General features: G+C 32.0%; 3 protein-coding genes and 1 long non-coding RNA gene across 6 annotated transcripts; 2 read left to right on the forward strand and 2 right to left on the reverse strand.

The window, feature by feature from the left end:
• Window positions 1–1503: 1503 nt before the first annotated feature.
• On the forward strand, window positions 1504–13322 carry LOC410630 (cGMP-specific 3',5'-cyclic phosphodiesterase). 2 transcript variants are annotated; one of them, XM_006560644.3, is made up of 13 exons: window positions 1504–3791; window positions 5199–5454; window positions 6520–6839; window positions 7430–7663; window positions 8269–8626; window positions 8765–8934; window positions 9103–9325; window positions 9523–9597; window positions 9670–9708; window positions 10054–10335; window positions 10785–11161; window positions 11733–12169; window positions 12691–13322. In XM_006560644.3, the coding sequence occupies exons 2-13, from the start codon at window positions 5398–5400 to the stop codon at window positions 13320–13322; spliced, it is 3204 nt and encodes a 1067-aa protein (XP_006560707.1). In that variant the 5' UTR covers window positions 1504–3791; window positions 5199–5397. The 2 variants fall into 2 exon arrangements, with proteins under 2 accessions (XP_006560707.1, XP_006560708.1); XM_006560645.3 differs by lacking the exon at window positions 5199–5454 and having other exon boundaries at window positions 1505–2812.
• On the reverse strand, window positions 6026–8413 carry LOC102655195. The gene is made up of 5 exons (XR_001705762.2): window positions 8278–8413; window positions 7434–7671; window positions 6704–6820; window positions 6276–6351; window positions 6026–6187 (listed from the first exon to the last, which is right to left on the reverse strand). It is a non-coding gene; the product is annotated as an uncharacterized LOC102655195 (long non-coding RNA).
• A 1766-nt stretch (window positions 13323–15088) lies between the features above and the next one.
• Window positions 15089–19338, reverse strand: LOC726330 (golgin subfamily A member 7). 2 transcript variants are annotated; one of them, XR_001705761.2, is made up of 4 exons: window positions 19128–19338; window positions 18626–18790; window positions 15590–18291; window positions 15159–15434 (listed from the first exon to the last, which is right to left on the reverse strand). XR_001705761.2 is itself a non-coding variant. In XM_001122074.5 (3 exons), exons 1-3 carry the CDS (start codon window positions 19134–19136, stop codon window positions 18001–18003), a joined length of 465 nt encoding a protein of 154 aa, XP_001122074.3. In that variant the 5' UTR covers window positions 19137–19338; the 3' UTR covers window positions 15089–18000. The 2 variants fall into 2 exon arrangements, 1 of the variants encoding a protein (XP_001122074.3); XM_001122074.5 differs by having other exon boundaries at window positions 15089–18291.
• A 705-nt stretch (window positions 19339–20043) lies between these two features.
• LOC413795 (WD repeat-containing protein 34) lies at window positions 20044–22375 on the forward strand. The gene is made up of 9 exons (XM_006560646.3): window positions 20044–20244; window positions 20313–20397; window positions 20466–20678; window positions 20762–20996; window positions 21070–21271; window positions 21340–21539; window positions 21619–21761; window positions 21876–22078; window positions 22167–22375. Exons 1-9 carry the CDS (start codon window positions 20186–20188, stop codon window positions 22234–22236), a joined length of 1410 nt encoding a protein of 469 aa, XP_006560709.1. The 5' UTR covers window positions 20044–20185; the 3' UTR covers window positions 22237–22375.
• Window positions 22376–26465: the final 4090 nt, after the last annotated feature.

The following is a 26465-nucleotide window of genomic DNA, read 5'->3' on the forward strand; positions in this document are numbered from 1 at the left end:
CCAATTACGATTATCTAAATTTAATTAACATTTAAATGATCGACAATGAAAGAAAGTTTGTTCATTCAAATTTGATTCTGCAGAAACGTCAGCGATCTGCATGCATCATGATTAACAGAACAAAGGGCACGGATCAATCGATGCACTATTGTTTCACTGCATCACTATTCCACTAACTGTACGCGAATTTCGTCACGTATAGGGGACCGACCGTGACCGTGTGGGCGTTCACACGTGGAAGAGAGACACGAGGATGGTGTTTATGGGGGGATGATTTGTGTTTGGCTTCGATTGAATGGGGGTGTTTGGGTTAAGGGATTAGAAGTTGGAGGGATGAAAACGGTTTAGTTAAGTGTCGTTGATATTTGTTCCTTTCATAGCCGATAGTGGAATTAGATGGAGGAAAGAGGTGTCGCGATTTATTTTTATCGAGAAACGTGTTTTATGTTGATAACGTTTCAGTAATCGGGATTAAATTTAGGGACTAGCGGGGGAGAGCGAAATTTTATTGAAAAATACAACGCGAGGACGACGTAAAAATTGCAATCTCGATGATTGCATACTTTGGCAAATATATTTTATTTAATTCTTCCCAAAAATATATTTTACACGATTATAAAAATCTATTAAAAAAAAAAAAAAAAAGTTAAAACGAAACTGAATCAAATCAGTAAATATTTAAATTAAAAATTATATGTGTATCAAAGGAATTAATCTCTTTTTGTTAATATTTTAAATTTATAAAAGTATACTTCAACGGAGATAACGATTAATAAGAACGAAAAGTGCAATAATCACTATCGTAAATATTATTGTGCAGTTTCTTCATTTAAATTTGCAAGAAGAAAAAGAATTCACTCGAAAAATATTCTTTTCATTTTCATTAAACAAATATTTCTTTTATTAGGCAGTTAAATTCAAGAATTCGAACCCGACAGTTATTTCGTTATATCGTTGATGAAAAGAATCTTTCCCCCAAGAGTAATATTATTTTATAGAATATTCTTCCGTTCAAAGTGTTGTACGAACACGGTATTGCGTTAGCTAAGTCGTTGTGATAAAATCAAACTGTACCGTGTTTTGTCCGACCTAACCACAGTATATTCTACTTAACCAATGCAGTTACAGTGACGCGCTCTACCATTCGGTATCGTTTACGAGACTATCCACGAGATTTCCTGGGGCGCTCCACTCGTTGCTCTTTTTACGAAGAAAAAGAATCGAAATCCCGAATTCTTTTCCCTTAAATTATTATCGAATTTTTATCAAAAATCCATTCCATCCAAATATATAACAAATAACCGAAAAATCGAATATTAATTTTTTCGCAAAATCAATTTCGAATAACACCACGATTTAATGATAACCTCACAATCGTACCGACTTTCAAAAAACCAGCTACACACATCCCATTATCCCTCCACGATAATAATCCTTTTCTCAAATCTACTCAAAAAAGAAAAAAAAAAAAAAAAACAAAAAAAAAGTATCAACTCTCCCCCCTCCCTCACACACACACACACGCGCGCAATAATTTTCATCCCGTCCGCACGCAAAAATCGTGCGGGCCAGAACAACACGAGACAATATCCTTCCACGAGACCTACATAATACCAACACGGGGACACGAGCTAACGGTTCCCCCTCCCCTACACGATTACACTCGGAAGCCAGTGAAAAGACGATCCACGAACGAGCGAGCGTGTATGTACGACACGTACACGCACACACACACACAAGCGTTGCACGTGTACGTTGGCAGCGCGAAGGGGAGAGAGAAATGCCGACTCGTCACGGAGAGACAGAGACTTGCACACACGACGGAGGAAGATCGGGATGGGAGGGGAGGGGGGAGGCTGGCGCACCAGTTTCCGCGTTCCAGCGGCGCACAAGCGCGCCACGGCTCGCACACGCATACACACACATGCGCGCGCACACGTACAACTCGGCACGAACACGAGCGAGACCCGTGTCTCACCAGGCTGGCTTCAGTAAGCTCGGAGCTTTCGAACGGTCCAGTCGCCTTCCCCGCGCTCCGTGCCTCCTCGCCCTCTTTTGTCATCCAATCGTACGTACGTACGTATGTACGTACGTCCGTACGTACTATCGACATGTGCGTGACGAGCAGCCAGCCAATCCTGATTCGCCGTTCGTTCGCTGTATTCGCGTTGTAGCACGCGTTGTCGCGAAAAGATCAGGGACGAAATATTCCCCCTGATTGTCTACGAAATATACATACAATTTTTAAATAAATTCGAGTGAAAAGATATTCGAGTTATCGCCGATGGATAAGTTCGGGAACGGATGGGCCAGGCTGACCGACCACGGTGCCTCTGCTTTTAACCTATGCGTTTTAACCGACTATTATCGAGAATCAAGAAAAGAGGAGGAGGTCGAGTTTCTTGATACGATTTTAACCGTGCTTGCCAACCAATATAAATAGACGGACGCGGCTTGTGCGCGGTTTTTTTATATCCAGGATTCGATACATGTATATATATATATATGTATATACGTATATGTGTGAATGGATAATAAATAAATTATCGCGTGGAACGATGTTTTTAAATCGGGTGAGAAGTGAATAGTTGGATGAAAGGGAGGACGGTGAGAGGGAGCGTGGCTTGGATAGATTGTCGCATTGGACGAGCTTAGTGTCGGGCTGGTGGCACTGTTCCGGGAGCACCGGCGGCGGGATCATGAGGAGCAGCAGGACGAGCAGCGTGCACGGTGGAACGAGGACCGCCTCGAGATCGATTCGAAGGCTATGCGATCAGCTCGATTCTTATAACGGGAGGATAGCCAAGCGGAGGTCTGATCGAGCTTGATTTTCATTTCTTTTTTTCTTCTTCTTTTTTTTTCCTTTTCGATCTCTCGAATCGATCGATCGGGAGAAAAATTAATGAAATTAATAGGTAGTTGCAAGGAGGAGAGATGAGATTGATTTTGAAGGTGTTCTCTGTGAAATTTTTGAAGTGAAAGGGAAAGTGGTGTTGCCAAAAAGAGAGAGAGAGAAGAGGAAGGATTCTAAAAGCAATCCATGTCGATCCATGTCCTTGAGAAACGACTTCTTTGGAAATGTTTGAACCTTTTTTTAACCGCGTTTTTAGAGACCAAGGTTTCGTGTAATCCATTAGACCAAGAGGCCAAGATTTTATCGAGCCACGACCCGACGACTTTTATCGAGACGGCGGTCGATCAAAGTCTGACCAAACACGATACTCTCTACTTAAGTTTCAATACGTTCGAGGGGGGGAAGGCTAGCGTTTCACCGACCACGAGGCTCGAGCTGTGCGTTCGAGGCAAGACGTTACAACGAGAGGAGCTGGAAAAAGAGTTAGAAAGAAAATTTTAATTTGAATATCCGCGTGTTCCAAAAATTAAATATAGCGAGTTTTCGTAATTTGATCGTTAAAATGTTCTCCACGAAAATTTCGAAAAGCAATTTTGAAAAATTTCCCTCGTCTTCTAATAAACGAGATAAATAAATAAACGGAGAGAGGGAGGATCTCCTCTCGAATCAAAAATAAAAATCCATTATTGGATTCGATATATTGTGAATATATATATATATATACTCGAGAATCAAATAACTTTGAGAGACTTTCGGAAGATCGTTGCGGCTGATTCTTCGACAAGTTATTATTAAGGATAGCGGACGGGTGGATGCACAAACGATTAACTCTCGGTCGAGTGGAGATCCAGGGATGCAGCAAAAGCTACGGTGCGCATTTAAAGGACGCCATTGAAGAGGACTAACTCGGTCGAGTCAGCGTGGCCTCTTCCACAATGTAACATTAGGTTGCTGCATGTGAAATATCCTCCCCCTCTCCCCAAACGCGCACGTGGCCGTTCCTTCTCCTTCTTCCTTAACATCCTCCTTCAAAAAAACCTTCTTTATCCAAAGAATCGATTCAAAAAAGAACAGTGAAAAGATGTGAAAATTTTCACACGCGCCAATCCCTCTTGAGGAAAAAAAAAAAAAAAAATTAACCCCCTTCGAGTCGGAATGAAAGTTAAAAAAAAAAAAAAAAAAAAAAAATGAAACGAAAGGGAAATTCTATTCTGGTATTCTGGGCAACTGGTGTGTCGCCTCCACGGTTGATCGGGGGATTAATTGGAAAAGGGTAGTGGACCAAAGTGGACGTCGATTTAACGGATCGCCGCCTCGTTTATTTTCGGGGTTGAAGCGTTCGTTGAATAAATCGAGACCGCGCGATTTTTCATAATTCAACGATTAGACGGGATGGATTTCCCATGGGAGTACTTCTCTTCGATCCCTGGGGAGGAGGGGAGGGGGTGGCGAGTTACACAAGACGCGGGATGAAAGATCCTTGCAACGATCCTCCCCTCCCTCTCCTCTCGAAACGATCTCGCACGAGTGAGAGGGGTTGAAAAATTTATTCGTCGGGGTGAAAATTTAACTTTCCGTTGAAAGGGGCGAAGAAACGAAGGGTTTGCTTCGATGGAAATAAGAAATAATTTTTTTTGGAAGATTTTTTAAAAATCGTGAAATTGTAATTCCATCGCGTCGAATTAATGCATAATATTAATTGATCTTGCATTACATTGATCCCGTGGGCTGACAAATTATGCCTGATTTAAATCTAAATTTAATTCAAGCGACGATGATTCGCATATCTATCTAATTGTGATAATGGAAAGATACTCTATCGATAAAACAGTGTGTACGAAAAGAATATTTTGAATAAGTATTCTCTTCATCCTCCAATTTCAAAGAGAATTAATTATAATTATACAGTATTAAAAACCCATTGCAATATTGGCAATATTTTTAAGTAATAAAAAAAAGGATCTAAAATATTTTTTAAATAAGAACGAATCGATTCACGATCATTTTCCCTCTCTCCATAAATCTCCATTAAAATTGAAGAAAACTTATTGAAGACATGTGTTTGATATTATAAAAAAAATTACGCTCCACTATCTTTCTTTTTTTTCTTCCTAACGAAATTAAATTAATTCACACGTTGAAGAATTATCACAGAGATTAAAAAAAAAAAAAGGACAGCAAGCAGAGTCTGTCTAAATAAAAAAGGAAAAAAAAAACGGTTGATCACAATCGCGCTTTTAATCGTCTCTCCTTTCCACCCATCCCTCCCCACTCCAAAATTTCACAAGTGAAATATTTCACGAATACAGAAATACGAAGGTGAAAGGTTGATTTCTGTTGTCAGTGTGCGCGGAGAATCGGCGAGAAAGGCTCTCCGTGTATTTTGGACTCGAGAGCCCAAGTAAAGTTTTAACAAAAGCGAACGGGTTGTTACAATGCGAAGTGTCCTCTCACCTCGTTCTCCCGGGGGCAGAGCCGCGTGTTAGACCAACTTGCGCACAGTCGTGCTCAAATGTTAATTAATTCAGGCGAAGTAAGATGATATGGAGTCTGAAGACGAAGTGGACGAAGAGCTGCCGGGGGTGAAACGCACGGAGGAGGTACGATAATCCCTCTAAAAAAAAGAAAGAAAGAAAGAAAGAAAGGAAAAGAGAAGAAAAGAAAGGGAAAGAGATATACGAAGGATGAAGGAGATATATATATACGATTTTTTAATTATCGAGGATCAATCTTGTTGTTGGTAATTCTTTAAGAAGAGCAAGATATTGATTGTTGAATAAAATAATTTATTAATGAGGAATAATTGAGAGCGAATTGAATTTTAAGTTTATGTTGGATAAAGGAATAATAATGATTTTTTTTTCTCTCTCTCCATGTTAAGGTCTATTATATTCACGTGGAGGGTTAGTTGTTGTGTTATATTATATTGAGATAGAGAATTGTTGTAAAAATGTCAGACGAGGATTATTAAATTAAAAAACGTAATTTAAATTTGAAATGAAATGAGAGAATATGAGAGAGGCGGAATAATCCCATTCTATCTTATTTCATCTCAAATGAGATTTTTGTACATCAACTTTTTTTTATCTCTACAATCTTATATAATATAATATAATTAACAATCAATATACAAATATAAGATTTCATCAAATAAATTACTTGCCTTCAATGCTCATTTTTGACTTTTTTATTTTGTTACTATTGTATTGTGTCAGGAACAATCAATATACAAATATAAGATTTATCAAATAAATTACTTGCCTTCAATGCTCATTTTTGACTTTTTTATTTTGTATTTTACTATTTTATTGTGTCAGGGACGTTGAAAAAGATCTGAAGAAATCATGGAAGAAGTTAAAATTAAAAAAAAATATTTAAAAAATATTTAATAGGAATTTCTTCCCAGTATACAATAACTAACCTTAATAACATATTATTTAACAGAGAAGAAATGTATATTCACATTTGTTAATGATTACCAAACATCAGTTTTGTATCTAAAAAAAAAAATAAAGGAATCAAAATGAGAATAGGAAATGTAAAGCATGTATAATTAACAATAATAATAATAATATTAATTAATTATCAGTGAATAAGTTGAAAGGAATGAATGAATTAACGAATTGTCAGGAGAGAAAGAAATAAAGAAATGATAAAAAATACAGGTGAACCGGAACGATAATATAAAGAGGCTCGAGACGATGAAAATTTCAACGAAACCAATGTCCTCGAAGACGGTAGAGCGAAGTGAGTGCCAGCTGGTGCGCTCGCCGAATCCAGAGGAGGCGGAACTCGTCGTTCCGTACAGGAATCCTGGCAAAACGAAAACGCAAGAAGAATCAAAATTACCTTTAAGCATCGGCATCAAGACTGAGACGAAGGACAGTGAAATAGTGAAGTTGTGTAGAAGCAAGAGGATCACTTGCCAGGACACCATACACGAGTACGACGAGGATGATGGGCTCACTATGGAAAAAGTTGGAAGGTGAATAAAAATATTTTTTATTCTACAAATTCTTTTGTTGCTACTTAATATTAAAATTAAATCAATCATTGTATCGTTATTTGATTTTCTTTTATTGTACATGGCTTGGATAATCGTTTGAAATATAATTTTTGAATATAATCATGTTAGATAAAAAATAGTAATTGTAACAGTTTTTGTGTGTCTATATAATCCTTGTTACATAATCTTTGATTATTTTAAAAGTTACCAATAAATTTTAAATATTTTAAGGATGAAACAAGTTTGCAGCCACTACAAGCTGAAATATTCTAAATGTTGGAAATAGTGTAAAAAAATAGTTCCTTTTCTTTCAATTTATATACAAGCAATATACAAGTATTCTCAAAAAGAAAAAGTTACTTAAAAAATAACATTATATAAAAGAAATATCAACAAACACGTTCCAAAATTAAAATTATATTAAACTAGATCCTCTTATTTTGATATGTATAATTTTCCACACAAAAAAAAAGAACAAGCTTGAACAACGATCAGATACATGAAACAATCTCAATTCCTAATAAACAGCATTATTATCGATACACATTAATCACAATTTTTCGAAAAAGATACCTCGAAGCGCATCCGGACGCTGCAGAGGCCTGGTTCCGTGAAAACGCGAGCCTCGAGCTTCGACAAAGGTTTCAAGGTATGGCCGTGGTTCAAGCGAAATCACCGTTGAAAAATATACATCAGGAGGAGAATCTCCTGAGCAGAAGCAAACGTAACAGCGTCACATCTGATCTGTTCCAAAGCTGGCTGGCTTCCAGTTCACCAGCCAAACGCAGTAAAAGTCCCAGCAGGTAAATTACTTTTAAAAATTTTGTAAAATGTATTCACATGGAGTATAAATGTTCTATAGAGATAAAAAAACGATATCTTGTTCATTTAATTCAATTGACAAGAATTTTCAATGACGTGACATCAAGATAAATATTTTCTCTAATTTTCAATGAATATTTAAGTTAAGAAGAATAAAACTATTGCTTCTACCTGTGCATGAGTTTTTAAATTGCTTGAATGTATTGAGGATGGAATTATTTTTCTTTTTATTTAACATTTTTTTGATATTTATGCACACTGACATTTCTATAAATTGTTGAAATAATTACACATGATATGTTTTGATATAATATTTCTTCAAACATCAAAAAAAAAAAATAAAAAAATAATTTATTTCCAAATACATTAGTTTATATCTTATATATATGATCATATAGTATAAGTAAAGAATAATTAAATGAAATATATTTTTCAAATTTAAAATATATATATGTATCGACATCATGTCAGTATTTATAAAAAGAAAAAAATTAAAATGGAAAATGAATGAGAATGAATAACAAATTTTTGAAATGAAAAATTATATATGAATAAATCTCATAAAATGATCATTCCATATCTCTAGGATGTATACCTCGTTGGTTGGACGAAGAGAAGAGCTCAACAGGTTGGATGAAAGTGATTTGTTCATGGAGTTGATCAGAGACGTGGCAAATGAATTGGATATCAATGTTCTCTGCCACAAAATTTTGGTAAACGTCGGCCTGCTTACGCACGCCGATCGTGGAAGCCTTTTTCTGGCCAAAGGACCTTTGGAAGATAGATACTTGGTTGCAAAACTGTTCGACGTGACACAGGACACTGAATTGGAGGAAGCCATTCAAAAAGCGAAGAACGAAGAGATCAAGATTCCTTTTGGAGTTGGTATAGCTGGCTACGTGGCTCAAACTAAAGAAATCATCAACATCAAGGATGCATACAAGGTTTGATGCAAACAGATTAAAAAAATAAAAGACCCTGGGTTTATTTGTCCAAAATTAATTGATTTATCATAACCATTCAATTTATTAATTTTGGGCCAAATATAAAATTATGAAACAAGTGAATGTTTCTTTCTTTAGGATCCAAGGTTCAATAGCTCTATCGACATGAGAACTGGCTACAAAACTACGTTAATTTTATCCATGCCTATCTGTAATTACGAGGGAGACGTGATTGGAGTTGCTCAAATTATAAATAAGACTAATGGTAGCAATGAGTTTACTGACAGAGACGTCGAGGTGTTCCAGAGGTTAGTAGACAACTAACCATTTGAAGAACGGTAAACATTTTCTATCATAGTTTAACAAATAGAATCTGTATCCGAGATTTTATTGTATCCAAGCTTAAAGAAATCTATTGCAAATTAGAAATTTGAAGAAATGGAAAAATCTAAGGAATATATAAAATTCTATTCCAGATACTTAACATTTTGCGGGATTGGGATACAAAATGCTCAATTATTCGAGCTCTCCGTGCAAGAATATCGCAGGAACCAGATTCTTCTAAACTTAGCCAGAAACATATTCGAAGAGCAAAACAATCTCGAGTGTCTGGTCACGAAGATCATGACCGAAGCGAAGGAACTTCTAAAATGCGAAAGATGCGCCGTTTATCTTCTGGATCTCGACTGCGGCGAGGCAGTAAGTTCGTCATTTCGTTCAACGACTTCAGATAACAACTAAAATTAAAGAAGAAATTTATCAGTTTCTAATTTGTATCTGTACTTGAAAACTGGTGTTAAAATGGCAATAGAATAACAAATCCTGTGGAGGATTTCTCGACCCCTTCTCGAAGGGTCGTCAAGGGACGTAATAAGAGATTCCAAGTTTCGTTTCAGGGACACCTCGAAAAAATCGTCGAACGGCCGGGAAAATCGATGCAAGAGAGCCGGAAACCGCTTTCGAGGAGAGAGGTGAGTGACACCGGCACGTGTTGCTCAAGTTCGTAAGTCTGATGATCTTTTTCTTCTTTCCTGGCGGCTCAGAGTAACAACATCGAGATGGAGGACATTTTCCAACAGCATGTAAGTACATCTCTGAAAAAAATGTCAAATTTTATTACTACACATAATCCTATGTGCCAATATTATGTATATATAGAAATATCTTGACTACAGAAATGAGTATAGAAAATTGAATTCTATATTTATATGAGTTTATAAACAGATTTAATTATGAATTCTGTGAACAAAGAAATATTTTCTCTATAATCAAGTATTACAAATTTTGAAAACAATATTGCAAACAATAATTTTTATCAGTAGCTTAAATTAATTGATTGATTATTCTACAATACTTGTATATTGATTATTAAAATTTTTCTTCCTATGTAAATGGAAATCCGCCTATTTTGTATGAATATTTGCCAGGCGACGAACGATGGAAATAAATTCACCACCATCTTCGAGATGGACAACGAAACGCAGAAAGCCAAAGTATACAGACCCAGTGCAAGTGATTTGTCAAATCCATTGAGCCAAATTGCGAGATACGTCGCAGCCACGGGTCAAATTTTGAACATCGGTGACGTGACCACGTGGCTAAAAAAGGACGTCGTTCAAGCAGGAAGCGATCCTATCAAGAGCATTCTCTGCATGCCCATAGTTAACGGACAGAGAAACGTGATCGGTGTCGCTCAATTGATCAACAAGGTTTAAAATTTACTTCTAAAAACATGTAAAGTTCGATATCCCAAGATTCGTGATTTTCCACCAATTATATTCTCAATCAAATTTTGATAATTTCATCCTGGTAATTCATTTTCCATAATACGAGACCACAAGTGTATCATACGATAATTTGAAGGTTAGGTTAGGGAATCTAAATCTATCGTTTTATCATTTCAAAATCTGAAAACTTTACATCACGTTAATTTATTAATTTTGATGATAAGATGATATGTAAGAATCAAAGAAACAATTAGAATATTAAAAAAATTTCAAAATTTTCTTATTACACATTATGGAAACTAGGTTATACTGAGCACTTTGACATTTCAAAACTCGATAATTCACACAGAATAATTATTGATATTATATATAATTATATATAATTATTATATTAACTGATACGCATCTAACATGTGCGAATCATCCAACAGGATAATGGAACATCATTCACCGATTCCGACGTATCGATTTTCGAAGCTTTCGCCATTTTCTGCGGCCTTGGTATTCATAATACCCAAATGTACGAGTCAGCATGCAAGCTGATGGCCAAACAAAAGGTTGCACTCGAATGTCTGAGCTATCACGCGACGGCGAGCAACGACGATACGTTAAAATTAACCTCAGAACCGATACCGTCCGCGGAATCCTACAATCTGTACAGTTTCACATTTATCGACTTCGATTTGACCGACGAGGACACTTGTAGGGCTACCATTAGGATGTTCAAACAGTGCGATCTGATACAAAAATTTCATATCCCTTACGAAGTCCTATGCAGATGGATTCTCAGTGTGAAGAAGAATTATAGGTGAGAAATATGAAACAATGAAAATAGATATGTTTCAGATACTACATCTAGCTTTCCTTATACAGTCATGTAACAATTAATCTTATTAATTTAAATTAGAATAAACTAATATACAAAAAGTAACTTAAAATATAGAAATATAGAAATATATTTGGTAAAAAAAAAAAAGTTTTGTTTTAGAAGATATAAAAGAAAAGTTGTGCCTTGAAAAATTGTTGAAACCATGAAATTCATATTTTAAAATTATTACTATTCTAAGTACTTGTTTCATATCATAATCCAATAAAATTTTTACTCTATTAACTTTTTATTAATCATCTTTTAAATAGTATTATCAACAAATTCTTATTACAATAATAATAAGTTAAGAAAAATCTCAAGTTTTATTTGAAAAATATAACAATTTAATCGCTTCATGTCTCTTTTCAAAAAATAATTCATCATTCACGGTAAATTTATCTTATGTTTATCCTAATAAAAAATTTAGAAAAGATTATAAAAGTAAATTTTATAATGCCCTGATATTTTGAAATGCCCTGTACCATGAAAATGTTATCCTGACTATTTTTAGGCCAGTCAAGTATCATAATTGGAGACACGCACTGAACGTTGCCCAGACCATGTTCGCCATGCTTAAAACCGGCAAGATGGAACAGTTCATGACCGATCTTGAAATCCTTGGACTATTGGTCGCCTGTTTGTGCCACGACTTAGACCATAGAGGAACCAATAACGCGTTTCAAATGAAGACAGAATCACCGTTGGCCATTCTTTATTCGACCAGCACTATGGAACATCATCATTTCGACCAGTGTGTCATGATCCTGAATTCGGATAGTAATAACATCTTTCAGAGTTTGTCTATGGAGGATTACAGAAGAGTGATGAAGGTGGTCGAGAGCGCTATACTATCCACAGATTTGGCGGTTTATTTCAAAAAGAAGAACAAGTTCATGGAACTGATTGATGAGGGCGAATTCGATTGGCAGAGTGAGGAGAAGAAAGAACGTAAGATTGAATAATTACCCATAATTACTACTTGTAAAAGTTAGAAGAAAGTAGAAGGAATATCCATCTAATAATAGATTATAAAATAGTTAATATTGATATAAAAAAAGTTATAAATTTAAAAGATAAATGATCATCTATAAGTACAAGAAATTTTATGTATTAATCTATATCTTACATCTAATTAAATTTCAACCTAAATTTCTTCCTTTATAGTAACTGTCTACGTTCAATTATTTTTCTACACTCACACAGTCAAAACTATTAAATCTAATAATTGATATACATCTATCTATAAATCTGATATCTGTCAATTTATATTGAATAAATTTTACTTCCACAACCATTTTCCTATACCAATAATAAAATCAATTTCTTGATCAAGTAATTGACAGTGTCTGAGAAACATTAATGACTCAGTGTTAAGTTAAATATTCAACTTTACCTTTAAAAATAATAATAAAACTTAAATAGAAATTCGAATCTTTTAAATTTTCCAAAAATTTTCCTTTTTTTTCCAGTGTTATGCGGGATGATGATGACTGCCTGCGACGTGAGCGCCATAGCGAAACCCTGGGAGGTGCAACACCGGGTGGCCAAGCTGGTCGCCGACGAATTCTTCGACCAGGGTGATCTGGAACGTCTCCAACTGAACCAGCAACCAGTGGCCATGATGGATCGCGAAAGGAAGGACGAACTTCCTCAAATGCAGGTCGGTTTCATCGACGTGATATGCCTGCCTCTGTACAAAGTTCTCTCCGACACGTTCCCATGGATCATGCCGCTCTACGAGGGCACCATGGAGAACAGGCAACACTGGCAAGATTTGGCTGAAAAGGTCGAAATGGGTCTGACCTGGATAGATCGTGACACCATCGACGAACCGGTCGAAGAATTCGTCTCCTATGAACGCAAAGACATCGAGTTCACGGTCACAACGTTGAACTGCATGGACAGAAAGGAAGCCCCTGAGAAATCCGCGTTGGGTAGGCTTATCTCCCTGAGGAAAGGTGGCCCTACTCTGGGAAAAGATGTGAGGCACAGGCTTAGCAGGCCGTTGTACGCGAGAAACGCTCCAGAGGACGCTGCCAAATCAACCAAGGCCCTGATCCCTGACAGGAAGAGTCGAAACAAATTGTGCTTGCTCATTTGACGGCTTACGTCCACCACTCTTGAGAGCATACCTGAATGATGAAAAAAGGAAGATTTGAGAGATTGTTTCTCATGGAGAAATTTGTGTGATTATTAACACATCTCTGCAATGCCTACTGGTTTAGCTGACTTAACAGGTTATAACTATGTATGATCAAGGAGGAATTTACCTGTACTGTGTTGAGATTCATCAGGAAGATTTTTAGGAAGATGTAAATTCATTGGTGAGGAAGTACAATGACTAGTAGAGGAAAGAAAATCTTCTGAATTGCAGCTCAGGAATGAATAGAATAATGAAATGGATACAAGGTGTGTGATTTATCTATACTGTGATTGCTGTCCATCTGCCTAGAAAATCAAAAGTCAAGAAAGTGAAATCAAACATTTGCTCGAAACAAACGAAGATACACTTGGGTGTCACCGAGTTCAGAAGGCTGAAAGTTTGCAGATTTTAATCCCAAGACTGTCGTCGAGTCTTTAGAAAACAAACGTTAGACGAATAGTCAATGGCTAGTTAGTTAGACTGGCGATAAGTTAAGGCCGACTTTTTGTCGAATTTTACCGAATTTTGGGAGAAAGAGAAGAAAGAGAAATTGAAAGAATAAGGTCTTAAAAACGATGGTGCACGGATTCAATTTTGACAATCTTTTTTGTATTACATCTCGACTATCGTTAATTAGGATAAATCCGATGGATAAAACACTGGTGAAAATAAAATGGATGTTCGAAATTTTTGAAAAAAAAAGAAGAAAAAAAAAGTCGAAAGCCGAAAGATGGGCATTTTTATATATTGAAGAAAAAGAAGAAGAAGAAGAAGAAGAAGAAAATTATGATGCAAATTTATAAAAAAAAAAAAGAAAAAAAAAAAAGAGTATAAAACTCTTGGACTCTCGATGATATCATCGTATTTCTAACCCACTCGTTTTCCAAGATGACGCGTGGAATCAATCGACGACATTAACGCGAATGATAACCAAGGTAAATCAATGCCTATTAAATTAACGATTTCGTTGCATCATTCAAGCCAATCCAAAAATTGCGTCTCTGACGCGGAAAATCACGCGATCTCGCATTCTTGGAATTTAAAAGACGTTATTTGTTATTTTTGTTCCTCTATCTTTTTTTTTCTTTTTCATTCTTCTTTTTTCTCTTCTTCTTTCTTTCTTTACAGAAATTGACGTATTCTTTTTTTTTTCTTTCTTTCTATTTTTTTTCCATTATTTGATTAATATCCATAAAGGCGAGAAAAAAAATACATAAAAAAAATCCAAAGAGTCTTCTGTCCGATTACTAATTTTTAACTCATTCATGATGAGGTATAACAAATGTAGGTAAAATATTGTCACGAATGGCATTTTACAAAAAAAAAAAACAGGTATTTTCTTGGTGAAACAAGAAGACACAAGCGAGACACGTGATATATAAATAGATACTATGTACAAGAATCAATTAATTGTTCAAGATAATTCGAGAGTGCTGTGTTTAAAAAAAAAAAAAAAAAAAAAAAATACGAATCCATTGTAACAAGAGTGAAACTGGTTTCTAGTCTTTTGATATAGCTACTATGTATGAGAATATGCCTGTCAAAGACTATCGCACACGAAAACTAAATAAAATCTGAATGTGCTCAAAACGTTAAACAATTGGACTAATTTTTTTTTTCTTCTTTTCTTTTTCTCTTTTTCCCCCTATATCCTGAGGAAAATTTTTTTTTTAAATATTTTAAGGATTTTAAAATTATAAAAATTAAATTACAAAACAAATATATTAAATTCTAATAAAATAGGAGTATTATTAAATTTATAATTCATTCATACTTAACATTCACACTTTCTGATGAATGAAAATTTCACTTTTTTTCTCTATTTTTTTTCAATTTCAATTTGCATTCTCTTAATCTTCGCCGACTATCATAGATCGTCAATAACACTCGCAAAAAAAAATGTTCATTTTCATTTCATAAACGAAGTTTCACTAGTCGATCCACAGACGAAATTTTCATTTCCCTTCGATGAATTTTATGTATCATGGATTATCCATGAAAAAATTTGCATTCTTTTTTTTTTTTTTGTTCACTAATGATCCATGAAGAAAGTTTTCAGTTCTTCGAAGACTGGAATTGTAACAGATCATCAATGATTCACAAAAGAACATCTTCATCTTCATAATTCAAGATTATTGTGGGCCAACAGCGGTTGGAAAAATCTTATTCTCAATTATACATCATCACTGGTGGCCCACAACGGCATAAAATTAGATTAAAATCACCTTTATTCAATTTCGAAGAGTAGTCCTTTAAGCTCCGTGATTTTTTACGCAGCTTTTTATTATTAAAACATTTAGAAATTACACTCGAACGACGGTGTCCTTTACACAGTATAACGAATCATCAAATTTGGTCCTACAATTAAATTAAGTATAACAAACGGTTTTTTCTCATCCTCCCTTCCCCCCTTCGTCCTTCTTTCGTTATTCTTTCTCGTGTGTTGACGATTAATTCTCTATTTACAACATTATGCAATATTCGATTGCATAAGAAAAAAAGAAAGAAAGAGGAGCCTGACACACTACGACACTGTTCGACAATTATCTTTTTTTCTTCTTCTTCTTTATTTTTTTCAAGAGAGGAAAATACGTGATAAATACGTGATAATTGAAATTTTCAATTTTCTTCATTCGTTCATTCTTAAATAAAAACAAAAGTAAATCGTCGAGGCAGTGGCGCGGCTATTTGGCAAGACTCTTTTATTTTGTCATTACAATAATGTAGAGCAGGCTCCATTTATGATCATCGTGATCAAGGAAAAAACCGAATTATCTTAGTAAAAAAAATGAATCTTTCCTCTCTTTGTCACGCGGATAAATATATATCTTGGCATTCACACAGCATTGTTGAAAAAAAGAAAAGAAAAGAAAAGAAAAGAAAAGAAAAGAAAAGAGAAAGAAAGATATCATTCAACGTCATAGAGAAGAAAAGTTTTTCGTGGCTTGTCGATTGAGATCAAATATCGTTTCCCTTAAAACGAATATACAAATGGAAAATGATCCATGAGAGAAAAATCAAGCACACGGATTGCAAAGAATATATATATATATGTATATATATTTGAGAAGAAAATTCCTTAAGTCTCGCGCGGTTGGTAGAAAAATATAAAATAAAAAAAAAAGGATCACGCATACGATATACAATATAATTATGTACAAAACTAGCACCTATGTACATCGAAAAGGTGCATGAACACGCATGTTTCATCCTTGATCACAATGCTCTCGCACCGTCACATTGATTCATTAATACAATATAATCTACATTTTTAATAATCACCTCTTCATAATAAATTCTTTAAATCCTTACATTTCTCTTCTTTATCCTCTTTTTTCTCTCTCTCTCTCTCTTCCTCTCTTTTCCTTTTCTTTCCGTTTTTTTTTTTCTTTTCTTTGTATAATTTCTTTCCTTCAGCCAATCCAACGGAGATTTCTCAAACGTAAATACTTTGTGCCAGTACAATTTCCATTTAACTCGATTCGATTCAATTGTTCCAATGGAGGTGTTCACGGCAAGTAAATCTCTCCCTGGGGATCGTGACGATGTGTGTATTCATAGGTATAATATGAATCAAATTCGTGAGATATGGTTGTGGAACAGAAGCATCGTGGAAGATACAACGCGGAGAATAGAGTAGTTTAAGCTTAACGAAGTTCAACGAAGCGTTCGAAAACTTATATACTGACGCGAATAAATGTTTTTTCAGTACTTGACGATGATGATGAATCAAATTCGAGACCAAATTAAAAATTCCGATAATATCCAATCGGAAATGGAACTCCAATTTGACTCACATGTGTCGTCTATTAAATGCAGATGACGATAAAGTCTTTAAACGAACGGTAAAAAACTTTTTTAAACGTTTACTCGATGTACAAAAGAATCTAAGTGTGTATAAGATATATATATATGTATATATATATATATAAAGATTCTAATTTCCATTTTTAATGGATAAAACGTGTTAGCTGTTCTCGATAAATACACACTCAAATTCTTCTTATCGATCGTTTACACTGGTATACTTATATGCATTAGAAAATTGAACTTATATAAAACATGGCGTTGGTACGCGTCCACGATTTGTCCGAATTCAGTACGTGGACAATATAGATACAATAGACAATATAGTTTTAATTGATTATAAAAAACATACATGCAAAGAAAGAATAATCGTGTTCTTATTTGCAGGTAAATTTTGTGAAAGTGTACTTTTTTTTTTTTTATATATATATATAGATATATCGTTATTTCACGGTTAAAAATTGTAAATGAAATTTTTGACAATTCCACCATATGGAATAGAAAAGATTGTTAAGAAGAAAATTCGCTGATCCTTTTTTCCAAATATATTATATCAAATAAGTCAATTTTTATTCTTAATATTTAATAAAGTGACCATTGCATGTATGTTTACACAGCTATTCACTGTAAATATAAACTGTTTTCTTGTTTTACTCTGTGAATCTCTATAAAATTCACATTACACAAACTAAATTGTAAAATAGGATCAGAGATTGAACGAAATTTATGTCCAGAGACACTCATCAGCTCATATAGGTTTTGCAATCCTAGCAAAGTGGCAGAAGTGCGTGGATCACATAAAGAATTCCCTGGATCGGCTAATGTGCAGTCACGATGCAGGTCTATCCAGTATTGAAATTTCTATTAGCCTAAGACCACGCATTGCTGGATCCGTTAATAACAGACCACGTGGTTTATAGACTCTGTCATTTTGTTCACAAACAAACTTTGCCACTTTTCTTAAACACTTTTCATAATGAGTCTCTGTGCATATATAAATTAGATAACCAGTGAGGCATGCCAGGCAACCTTCGCAGTATGTAGAACAACTGGCACGTTCAGCTTCTGCGAAGTAGTTGTTCAACTGATTGATTGTATACTCGAACGACTGTCTGTCCAGCTAAATTGAAAAATAAGATAGCAAAGATATATCCAATAAATATAAATTGATAAATTAATTCATTCACTGCCTAATTCACTCATAAAAAATTAAATCAATAAAATATATTTATTGTTTCTGCAACTCTTGATCCTATAATATATGTAAATAAATTAATAAGAATAAGATATATAAGAAAATTCTGTATATTTAACCACAGAAATAATGTCAGAAATATAAATATTTCGTTAACAACTATAATTAAACAGAAAAAAATCAAATATGTTTATATTTTCCAATGATTTATGTTTTATGAATAAAAAAAAAAGATAAAATAAATTTTTTGAATACATACTCTGCTCTCCAATTCCGGAGGAAATTGCGTTTGAAACTTAACAACAGTGCCTTCACTATAGTCACGTTGTATAAAAATTTTCTGACAACTTGGAGGAGGCCCCCCACCTGCTTGTCCTCGACCAGCTGACATGTCCTCCAGGGGTGTAAGGGCAGCGTGATTGCCCTATAAAACAAATCCAATAAATATTTTATTAAATTTTCTACAAATCAAGTTAGAATTAGCATTGTAACTATTTCTCTTACATTTCTTTCTTTTATTTTATCTGATTTCGAACATGGTCCATGTATATAACCACAAAACCGCACCCAACTATTATATTCAAAATTGTTTATCATGAATCCGTCTGTTATTAATCAAATGATAAAAAAATTCGAAATGACAATATTCGAATTCAAAACAAATGGAATATCAAAAAAAATGACGAAACAAGAATATACCGCAGACAGACCAATAGTAAAAGAAAGAAAGAAAAACCGAGGTAAAAGATGCATAAACTTACCAATGGCATTTTAAGCTTCGTCTTGGCGATTTGATAGAACAGGTTTGTCGAAAATTAACTTCGACTTGTTAGTCGAATGTAAAACGAAAGGGTAAAACACGACTGATCACTAAATGCTGAATTTTTCTTGAAAAACCACAGAGGACAGTACTTTGACTGACGGACTACGACACGATACCACCGCCATGAAATGTACGTGCGCAATGTATGAAATTGAAATATACAATTTACTTAATAACTATAATATTTCTAAAATCTATTAATTATCTTTTATTGACATCAAATATTCTAAACATAATTACAATTAATATTATCTAATGTTTCTATTTTTTTTAATTTATTATTTTCAATTATAGTCGTTCATTTTTCATGTATTTTAATTATTTTTAATACTTAATATTTGTAATTTTATATATATATATTTTTAAACTTTTAGATTTTTAAATTTCTTTAAATTTAAATTTATTAAAAATTATTGAAATACAGCAGGATGTGCAAATAAATGTCATATATTCAAATAATATATTCAAATTTTTCGATTTTTAGAATAACTTTCCAATTTTTGTAATTTTTAACGAAATGAAATTTAGCCTTAGAAATAATTTGAAATTAATTTAAAACTAATTTAAACTAATTATTTCCTATTTTAATAATTATAAGTAATTTTCGAAAATTATACAATTTATAGACATTAAAACACCATCTAGCGATGAACAGATCAAACTAATTGTCTATTAGCAAAATAAAATCCAAAATTCTTGCTATTAAATTAAATTTTTTAATTTTTAGAAATTTCGATTAAAAATATAGTTTTTCAATAATAATTAAAAACAAATTTTAAATATTTTTATTAATATTTTGCATCGTAAATTTGTTTGTCATATCAATTTTTGATAATAATAGTTACATTTAGATGGCGCTGTAATGTCCATCAGCTAATTTATATTTGTAAATTTATGTATCTTAGATGTAAATTTATCGAATGAAATTTTATTGAAATTGATATTTATATTTTTTAATCAACAATTTTATTAAAAATTTGAAACTTGAAAATAATAATGTTCACTAATCGGTCTCTTGAAGCCGTGAGTTTCAATTCACAATTATCTACTACAAAGTATGTATATAAATATATTTATATTTTTAAGTAAATTCATAATTCTGTCATCATTTAATATCTTTTAGATCACAACAATCTACGAATATTCAAACAACAGAAATTGTTTATGATGAGAATTCTGTACAAACAATTGAAACAAGAAACGTTGAGGTATATTTATAAATAAATTTTAAATATATAAAAATAAAATTTGACTTTTTTAATTTCATATTTTTTAGACTCAAACTATATCTGAAGAAAAAAAAAAGCCAGAAATAAACTATGAAAGATTGGCCCAGTTTTTAAATCGAGTTACACCAAGTATATTAGAGGCATTGGATGAATCTTATGGAACCAATGCATTTGAAGATTATGAACCAAAAACTTCAGAAGATTCATTCACAAGTACACAACTTTTACAAAAAATTAATGGCACTGAAGTAAATTCTCAGGTATTCATTATCTTTTAAGACCTATTATTATTTTTGCTTATTATCATTAAAATCCTGATATTACTATTTCAAAACATTTTTAGATGAAAGTAAGTGATATGAGTTGGAGTATTGGAGGAGGAACATTAGCTGTATCTTATGGTATTCCTTATCACCAAGCATGGTGTGATCATTTATCCAAAATACAATTATATAATCAAATGAAAGAGGGCCATTTCACAGATAATCCAAAGAAAACACTAGAAACTAATGCTTGTGTAACAACATTGGTTTATCATCCAACTGAACCATCCATTATAGCAATTGGTTTATTCAATGGTAATTTTCATATATAAAAAAATGTACATATTTATAAAGTAAAAAAATTATTGTCAATATTATTTGTACAAAGGTGATGTTCTTGTATGGAATTTAAAGGATGATACATCAGTTGCACCAACAACAATTTGTACTCATGGAGATTGTGTATCTCAAGTATATTGGAAAGGAAGAACTATAAATGATGTATCACTGTTGGTGAGTTCCAGCAAAGATGGATATATTTTTATTCATAAGATGATGGCCAATTTTACAATTGCTCGCATTTATAAACGGTAATTTCTTTAAAATTTCTATGTTAATATATTCCTAAAAGTATTTATAAGGATATTATTTTTTTTAGATTAAAAATAGCCAAAGAACATAATCCAATAGAAAACTCAAGACCACGTAGCGCAGGTGGGACACGCGAACGCGCAATAGAATCTGGATTATGCATTACCACTTTTGATTTCTCATCCAGAGATCCAATATTTTTTATTGTGGGTACCTTATGTGGTGGAATTTATAAGTGTAGTTTAGATCGTGTCGTTCCTATCGAAAGTATGAATTTTTCTGAAATGAATTTAATGAATTATTAAAAACCATATCCATATTAAAATTAATCATTTTTTTATTTTAGATGATGAAACTTTAATAGATCCTGTAATAGATGAATATGAAAGGCATGAAGGTAGCATTACATGTATTAAATATTCGCCAATACGTAATCTTTTTGTTTCTGCTAGCACAGACAAAGAAATTCGTATATATGATTTTGAAGAGGTGATAATTTTTTTTTTATATATTTTTTACATATAACTATATTAAATTTATAATTATAAAATGTAATTTATATATTAAATGCTATAATGCTATAATAAAAATTTGCATATCTAGCATACAAGTCTGCAGTCAATTCCTTGTGAAAATACAATCATAGGTTTAACTTGGATGATTGGAAATCAAGATATATTGGCAACTTATGGCGCTAGTTCAAAAATTATATTGTACAATGTTACAGATGGTACAATTGTAACAAATGTTAATTTAGAAACAATTGATAGAGAAAACACTAGTTGTTTACGCGTGAATTTAAAAAGGTAAATATTAGTAATAGTATAATTAGTATAAATAATAATAATGTATATATTTGAGCAAATTTATTAATCTCTTATTTGTTACACATAGAGATATAGTGGCTATTGGAGATACACAAGGAAATATAGAAATCTGGAAAATCCCAAGACAATTATTGTAAATATAATATATACATTAACTTTTTTCATTTAAATATTATATTACTAATATTATTATCTTATAATCCGCTTAGAAATATATATTTATTATATAATAAAATATATTACTTTTATACAATAAAACAAATATTCTTAAAATATATTAATTATTCTTTTAATTTTTCTTATAATATAATATTTGCAAAATTAAACATAATTAGCATATGATTATTATATATCATATTTCATTATTTAAATATCGTAAAATGTTTCAAAATAAATTTCTTTGTATAAAAATAGCATGATAAATTCATTGCGAAAATATATGAAAGTAATAGTTGTTTGTAGTCTTGGCACATAATTCAGACAAAAAGATATATGTAAAATATTATTCATTCAAAATAAAATTAAAATACTAAATTTATCACGTCAAGAACCTAACCTAATCAATTTTTATTTATATTTATTATATAATACTAAATTTATCACGTTAAGAACCTAACCTAATCAATTTTTATTTTTATTTATTATATATAATAATTTTTAAATATGTGCATAATATATACATATATATACTTTTAATGCAATTTCACAAAAATAAAAAATCATTTTAATATAGAAAATAGAAAAAGGATTAAATAAATACTTTATATATTTATATTTGAATACACATTTATTAATATCATAAATTCTTAAAACAGTAATGATCAATTTCCTTTTGGAATCATAATGTTATATTTTTGATTATTCGTTCATTTCATAGACATTATTATACAAATATTAAAATTAAAAAAAAATTAAGATAAATATTAATTAATTAACAATAAATTAATAATTAAAATTAATAAGATACAACATGTATGTAAATATATATAAATTTTGATTTATATCTTTTATTTAAAAACATGATTTTCAATTTATCAATTTACCATTTTTTACATATAAATTCAAAATATGTAAAAATATACAAGGAAATATAAGAAGAAAAGAAAAGAAATAATAAAGAAAATATAAAAAATATTCTATTTATTATAAAAAAAATATACTATTAAAAAGTATTTAAAAAATTATAAAATTAATTAATCGAATAAATACTTCTTCGATTTTTTAATATATCTTCTTATTTCATCGAAAACACGTAATACTTCCGCCATCTTAGTTGGAAAAATACTGAAGTCACACTGAAAAATAGAACAAATATAACCTAAATATCGTTATATCGAATTATATAAATAAATATTTTTCATTAATATTTCTATTTTATGTATAATAAAGAGAACATATTCATATATAATTAATCTTATAAGTTCATAATATGAAACAAATTGATTATATTCATTTCAATTTATTTATTAAATTTATTTATATTGTTTCATTTCGAAAATCATTTCGAGAATATTTGATATTTTTTTATAATTAAGTATTTAAATTTTAAAAAATTAGAAAACTTTTCATCATATCATGTTTAAAAATGATTTCAATAATATTTTTCATAAAATACATACAAAAATCAAATTTCATAAAACTTATAATCTTTTTTTTTAGTTTTATTTTATAAAATATACAAAATATATAATATATAAATTATAAAACTCATTTATTTTTTTAACAAAACAAATTTAATTTTCTGAACGTCTATAATGTTCTCTCACTTTTATGACTTTCTTTTCAGATATACACAGATATACTTGTAAATATTGTAAATATATTAAATGATACTTTACCAGATACTATAATAAATAACAGACAGTTAAGTTACAAATATTATGCTAGTTGATATATTATACATACCCTACAATACAGCAGAAAAAAAGAATCCAACAATATCACAATGAAATGCAGAACAATGCATATAATTCAGGTACTTGAAATATTTCAGCCTTGAGAAAAGTACAGTTATTATACTTTGTAGAATCTTTTCCTGAAAAAAACTTTTAAAATTAGTTTAAAAGTTTTTCAAAATGAATAATTTTGTACTTTTGCCTTGAAGAAGACGATTTTAAACTTTTGTCCTGAAAAGGACAGATTTCTTGTTCATGTTTAGTCCATCCGAGAAATTGCTACTCCATTACATGAGGCATTTGCGGGCCCTGAGAAGGGCCCTAAAGAAAAAAAAGAGGGATAGTAAAGTGAAAATGTGGACGGGATATGAGCAACATGTAAAATATAGTATAAGACAGGAACAGGGATAATCTTATCATCAAAAAATGTTTACGAATAATAAAGCTGAATACTTTTTTGTGACATACATTTTCGGCCAGTAGTTTTCATTATTATGAAAAGGAAAGGATGATATGAAAGCGTAATATTAAAGGAAAAAGAAATAAAAAAGAATAAGTAGAAAAAAGATTGGATGCCAAAAAATATTAAAAATTTTCTCTCGTTGCTCTATTTCTTCTTCTTCTTCTTCTTCTTCTTCTTCTTTGAGTTTTTTCTTGAAAGGAGCAGATCCATTCACACATTAGATGATTATGAAAAAAAAAAACTTTAGTTATGACGTGTTTATATACACGTATGTATGTATATATGTCTTTTGAAAAATGGTAAATGGTGTACAATTATTGAAAAAATTTTCAAGCGTTTGGTCATCAATTTTTCTTTTTCACTTTCTGAATTGTATTTCCTTTTCATTCAGTTCCTCGAAGGTTTCGCACTTCTGCGTTTATTTCCATTAATATATGCCGTGACATACGATAGCAACGATGATAATAGTAAACATGTGCGTCCAGTGTTTATTCAATTTGAATTTTGCACACGTGACTCACATAAATTTTTTTTTCAAGATTAAATCTCTTAGTCTGCTTCTTTCGTTTCTTTTTTTTTTCCCCCTTATGTACATACGTGTGTATATATGAATTATGTATGTATGTATGTATGTATGTGTATGCGCGTGTAGTTGTAGTAGTTGTGCCGTACTGAAATATTTTCCAATGAAGTCAAGTCTGATTTTTATTTCACGAATCGCCTCAAAAACTTGCTTTTTATCATGCTACAAAAAAAGATCCTCGCAATCCTTGTCTTTATATATATATATGTATATATGAAAGAAGATCCAAGAATCTTCTTCTTCTTTTTTTTTTTTCCATCTGTTTTTCTGCTCTCGATTCATCTTTGAGCTATCTCGGCGATTATTGCACACCAATATCTTTTTAAAGCCATATTTTACTTTCTCTCCCGATATCATGTTTCCTTACTATTCCTAAATCCCTTTAAATTAAGCTTCTCTCCCGTTCTTGATATTTTCTTATTTTGTATTTTCAATCATCCTTCCCACTCGCGCTTCCTCACACACACACACACTCCTCCACTGGTTTTACATATTGATTTTCTTTTTTTTGGCGCTTTTTGTTTCTCAAAAAGACATTTTTTCTGATGGTTTTTTAGAAATCCTCTCAAATCCACACATCCGCTCCAAACCTCGCTCAGAGATTTCTCTCATCTTCACATTCTTCTTCGTTACTTCAATCATACTCTCACTTTGAAAGACATTATATATCTCCTCCTTTACTCCTGTATTTATTAAATCTTCCATTCCGCGGTGCTGCCATTTTATATCATCTGTTTCAATCTTTTCAATTATTTTCATCATCGCCGACAATCTTCGCTTCTTTGCATCTTTTTCTTCATCTTTTTCTCCTCCTTCTTCTTCCATTGGTCACGCGCTTATTACAACTTCTTCGGGAAAAAAAAACGCGTGTACTCGAATAACAGTACCAAAATTACGATATATATATATATAAACAATTACGCTTTAGGTACGACTTGGATATATCATTCTTCGCCATATCATTTCTCCAAGTACTTGTTGCTCTCTTTTTCTTCAGTTACGTTCCTTTTCCGGAGGATCATCATCATCATCATCAATATCATCATCGTCATCGTCATCATCATCATTATCATCATCATCGCCGTTCAAGATAATCATCATCTCGTTACGCCACAGTTGTTCATCGACGGAAACTTCGAGAAGTTTCCTTTCATTTTTTTTTTTTTTTTCAATAGAAGAAAAAACGGCAAAAAATAATTGTTCCTCTGTCGAACTTCGTATTGTGTGGACGATTATTTTAAATTATTTATTATTTATCATCGAAAAAAATTTCGAGTCTTTTCCCTTATTTACACGAGACACCCCCACCACAATTTTGTCCCGTCTACACGTACAACTTCCATTTGATTTCTTCTTCTTCTTCTTCTTCTGCTTTTTTTTTTCTTTTTTTCTTTTTTTACGAACCATACCCACACGCAGTCCTAA

This window comes from Apis mellifera, linkage group LG15 (assembly GCF_003254395.2).
Source record: "Apis mellifera strain DH4 linkage group LG15, Amel_HAv3.1, whole genome shotgun sequence".
Lineage (NCBI taxonomy): Eukaryota > Metazoa > Arthropoda > Insecta > Hymenoptera > Apidae > Apis > Apis mellifera.

Excerpts from the sequence above, each read along its gene's own strand:
- LOC410630 (XM_006560644.3), top strand. The coding sequence starts at position 5,398 with ATGGAGTCTGAAGACGAAGTGGACGAAGAGCTGCCGGGGGTGAAACGC. Across the intron at positions 6,840-7,429 it reads ACTATGGAAAAAGTTGGAAG|ATACCTCGAAGCGCATCCGG; the intron begins GTGAATAAAAAT and ends TTTTCGAAAAAG. Across the intron at positions 11,162-11,732 it reads AGTGTGAAGAAGAATTATAG|GCCAGTCAAGTATCATAATT; the intron begins GTGAGAAATATG and ends GACTATTTTTAG.
- LOC726330 (XM_001122074.5), bottom strand. Across the intron at positions 18,292-18,625 it reads CTCCGGAATTGGAGAGCAGA|CTGGACAGACAGTCGTTCGA; the intron begins GTATGTATTCAA and ends TTTTCAATTTAG.
- LOC413795 (XM_006560646.3), top strand. The coding sequence starts at position 20,186 with ATGTTCACTAATCGGTCTCTTGAAGCCGTGAGTTTCAATTCACAATTA. Across the intron at positions 20,398-20,465 it reads TTGAAACAAGAAACGTTGAG|ACTCAAACTATATCTGAAGA; the intron begins GTATATTTATAA and ends CATATTTTTTAG. Across the intron at positions 21,762-21,875 it reads GTATATATGATTTTGAAGAG|CATACAAGTCTGCAGTCAAT; the intron begins GTGATAATTTTT and ends TTGCATATCTAG.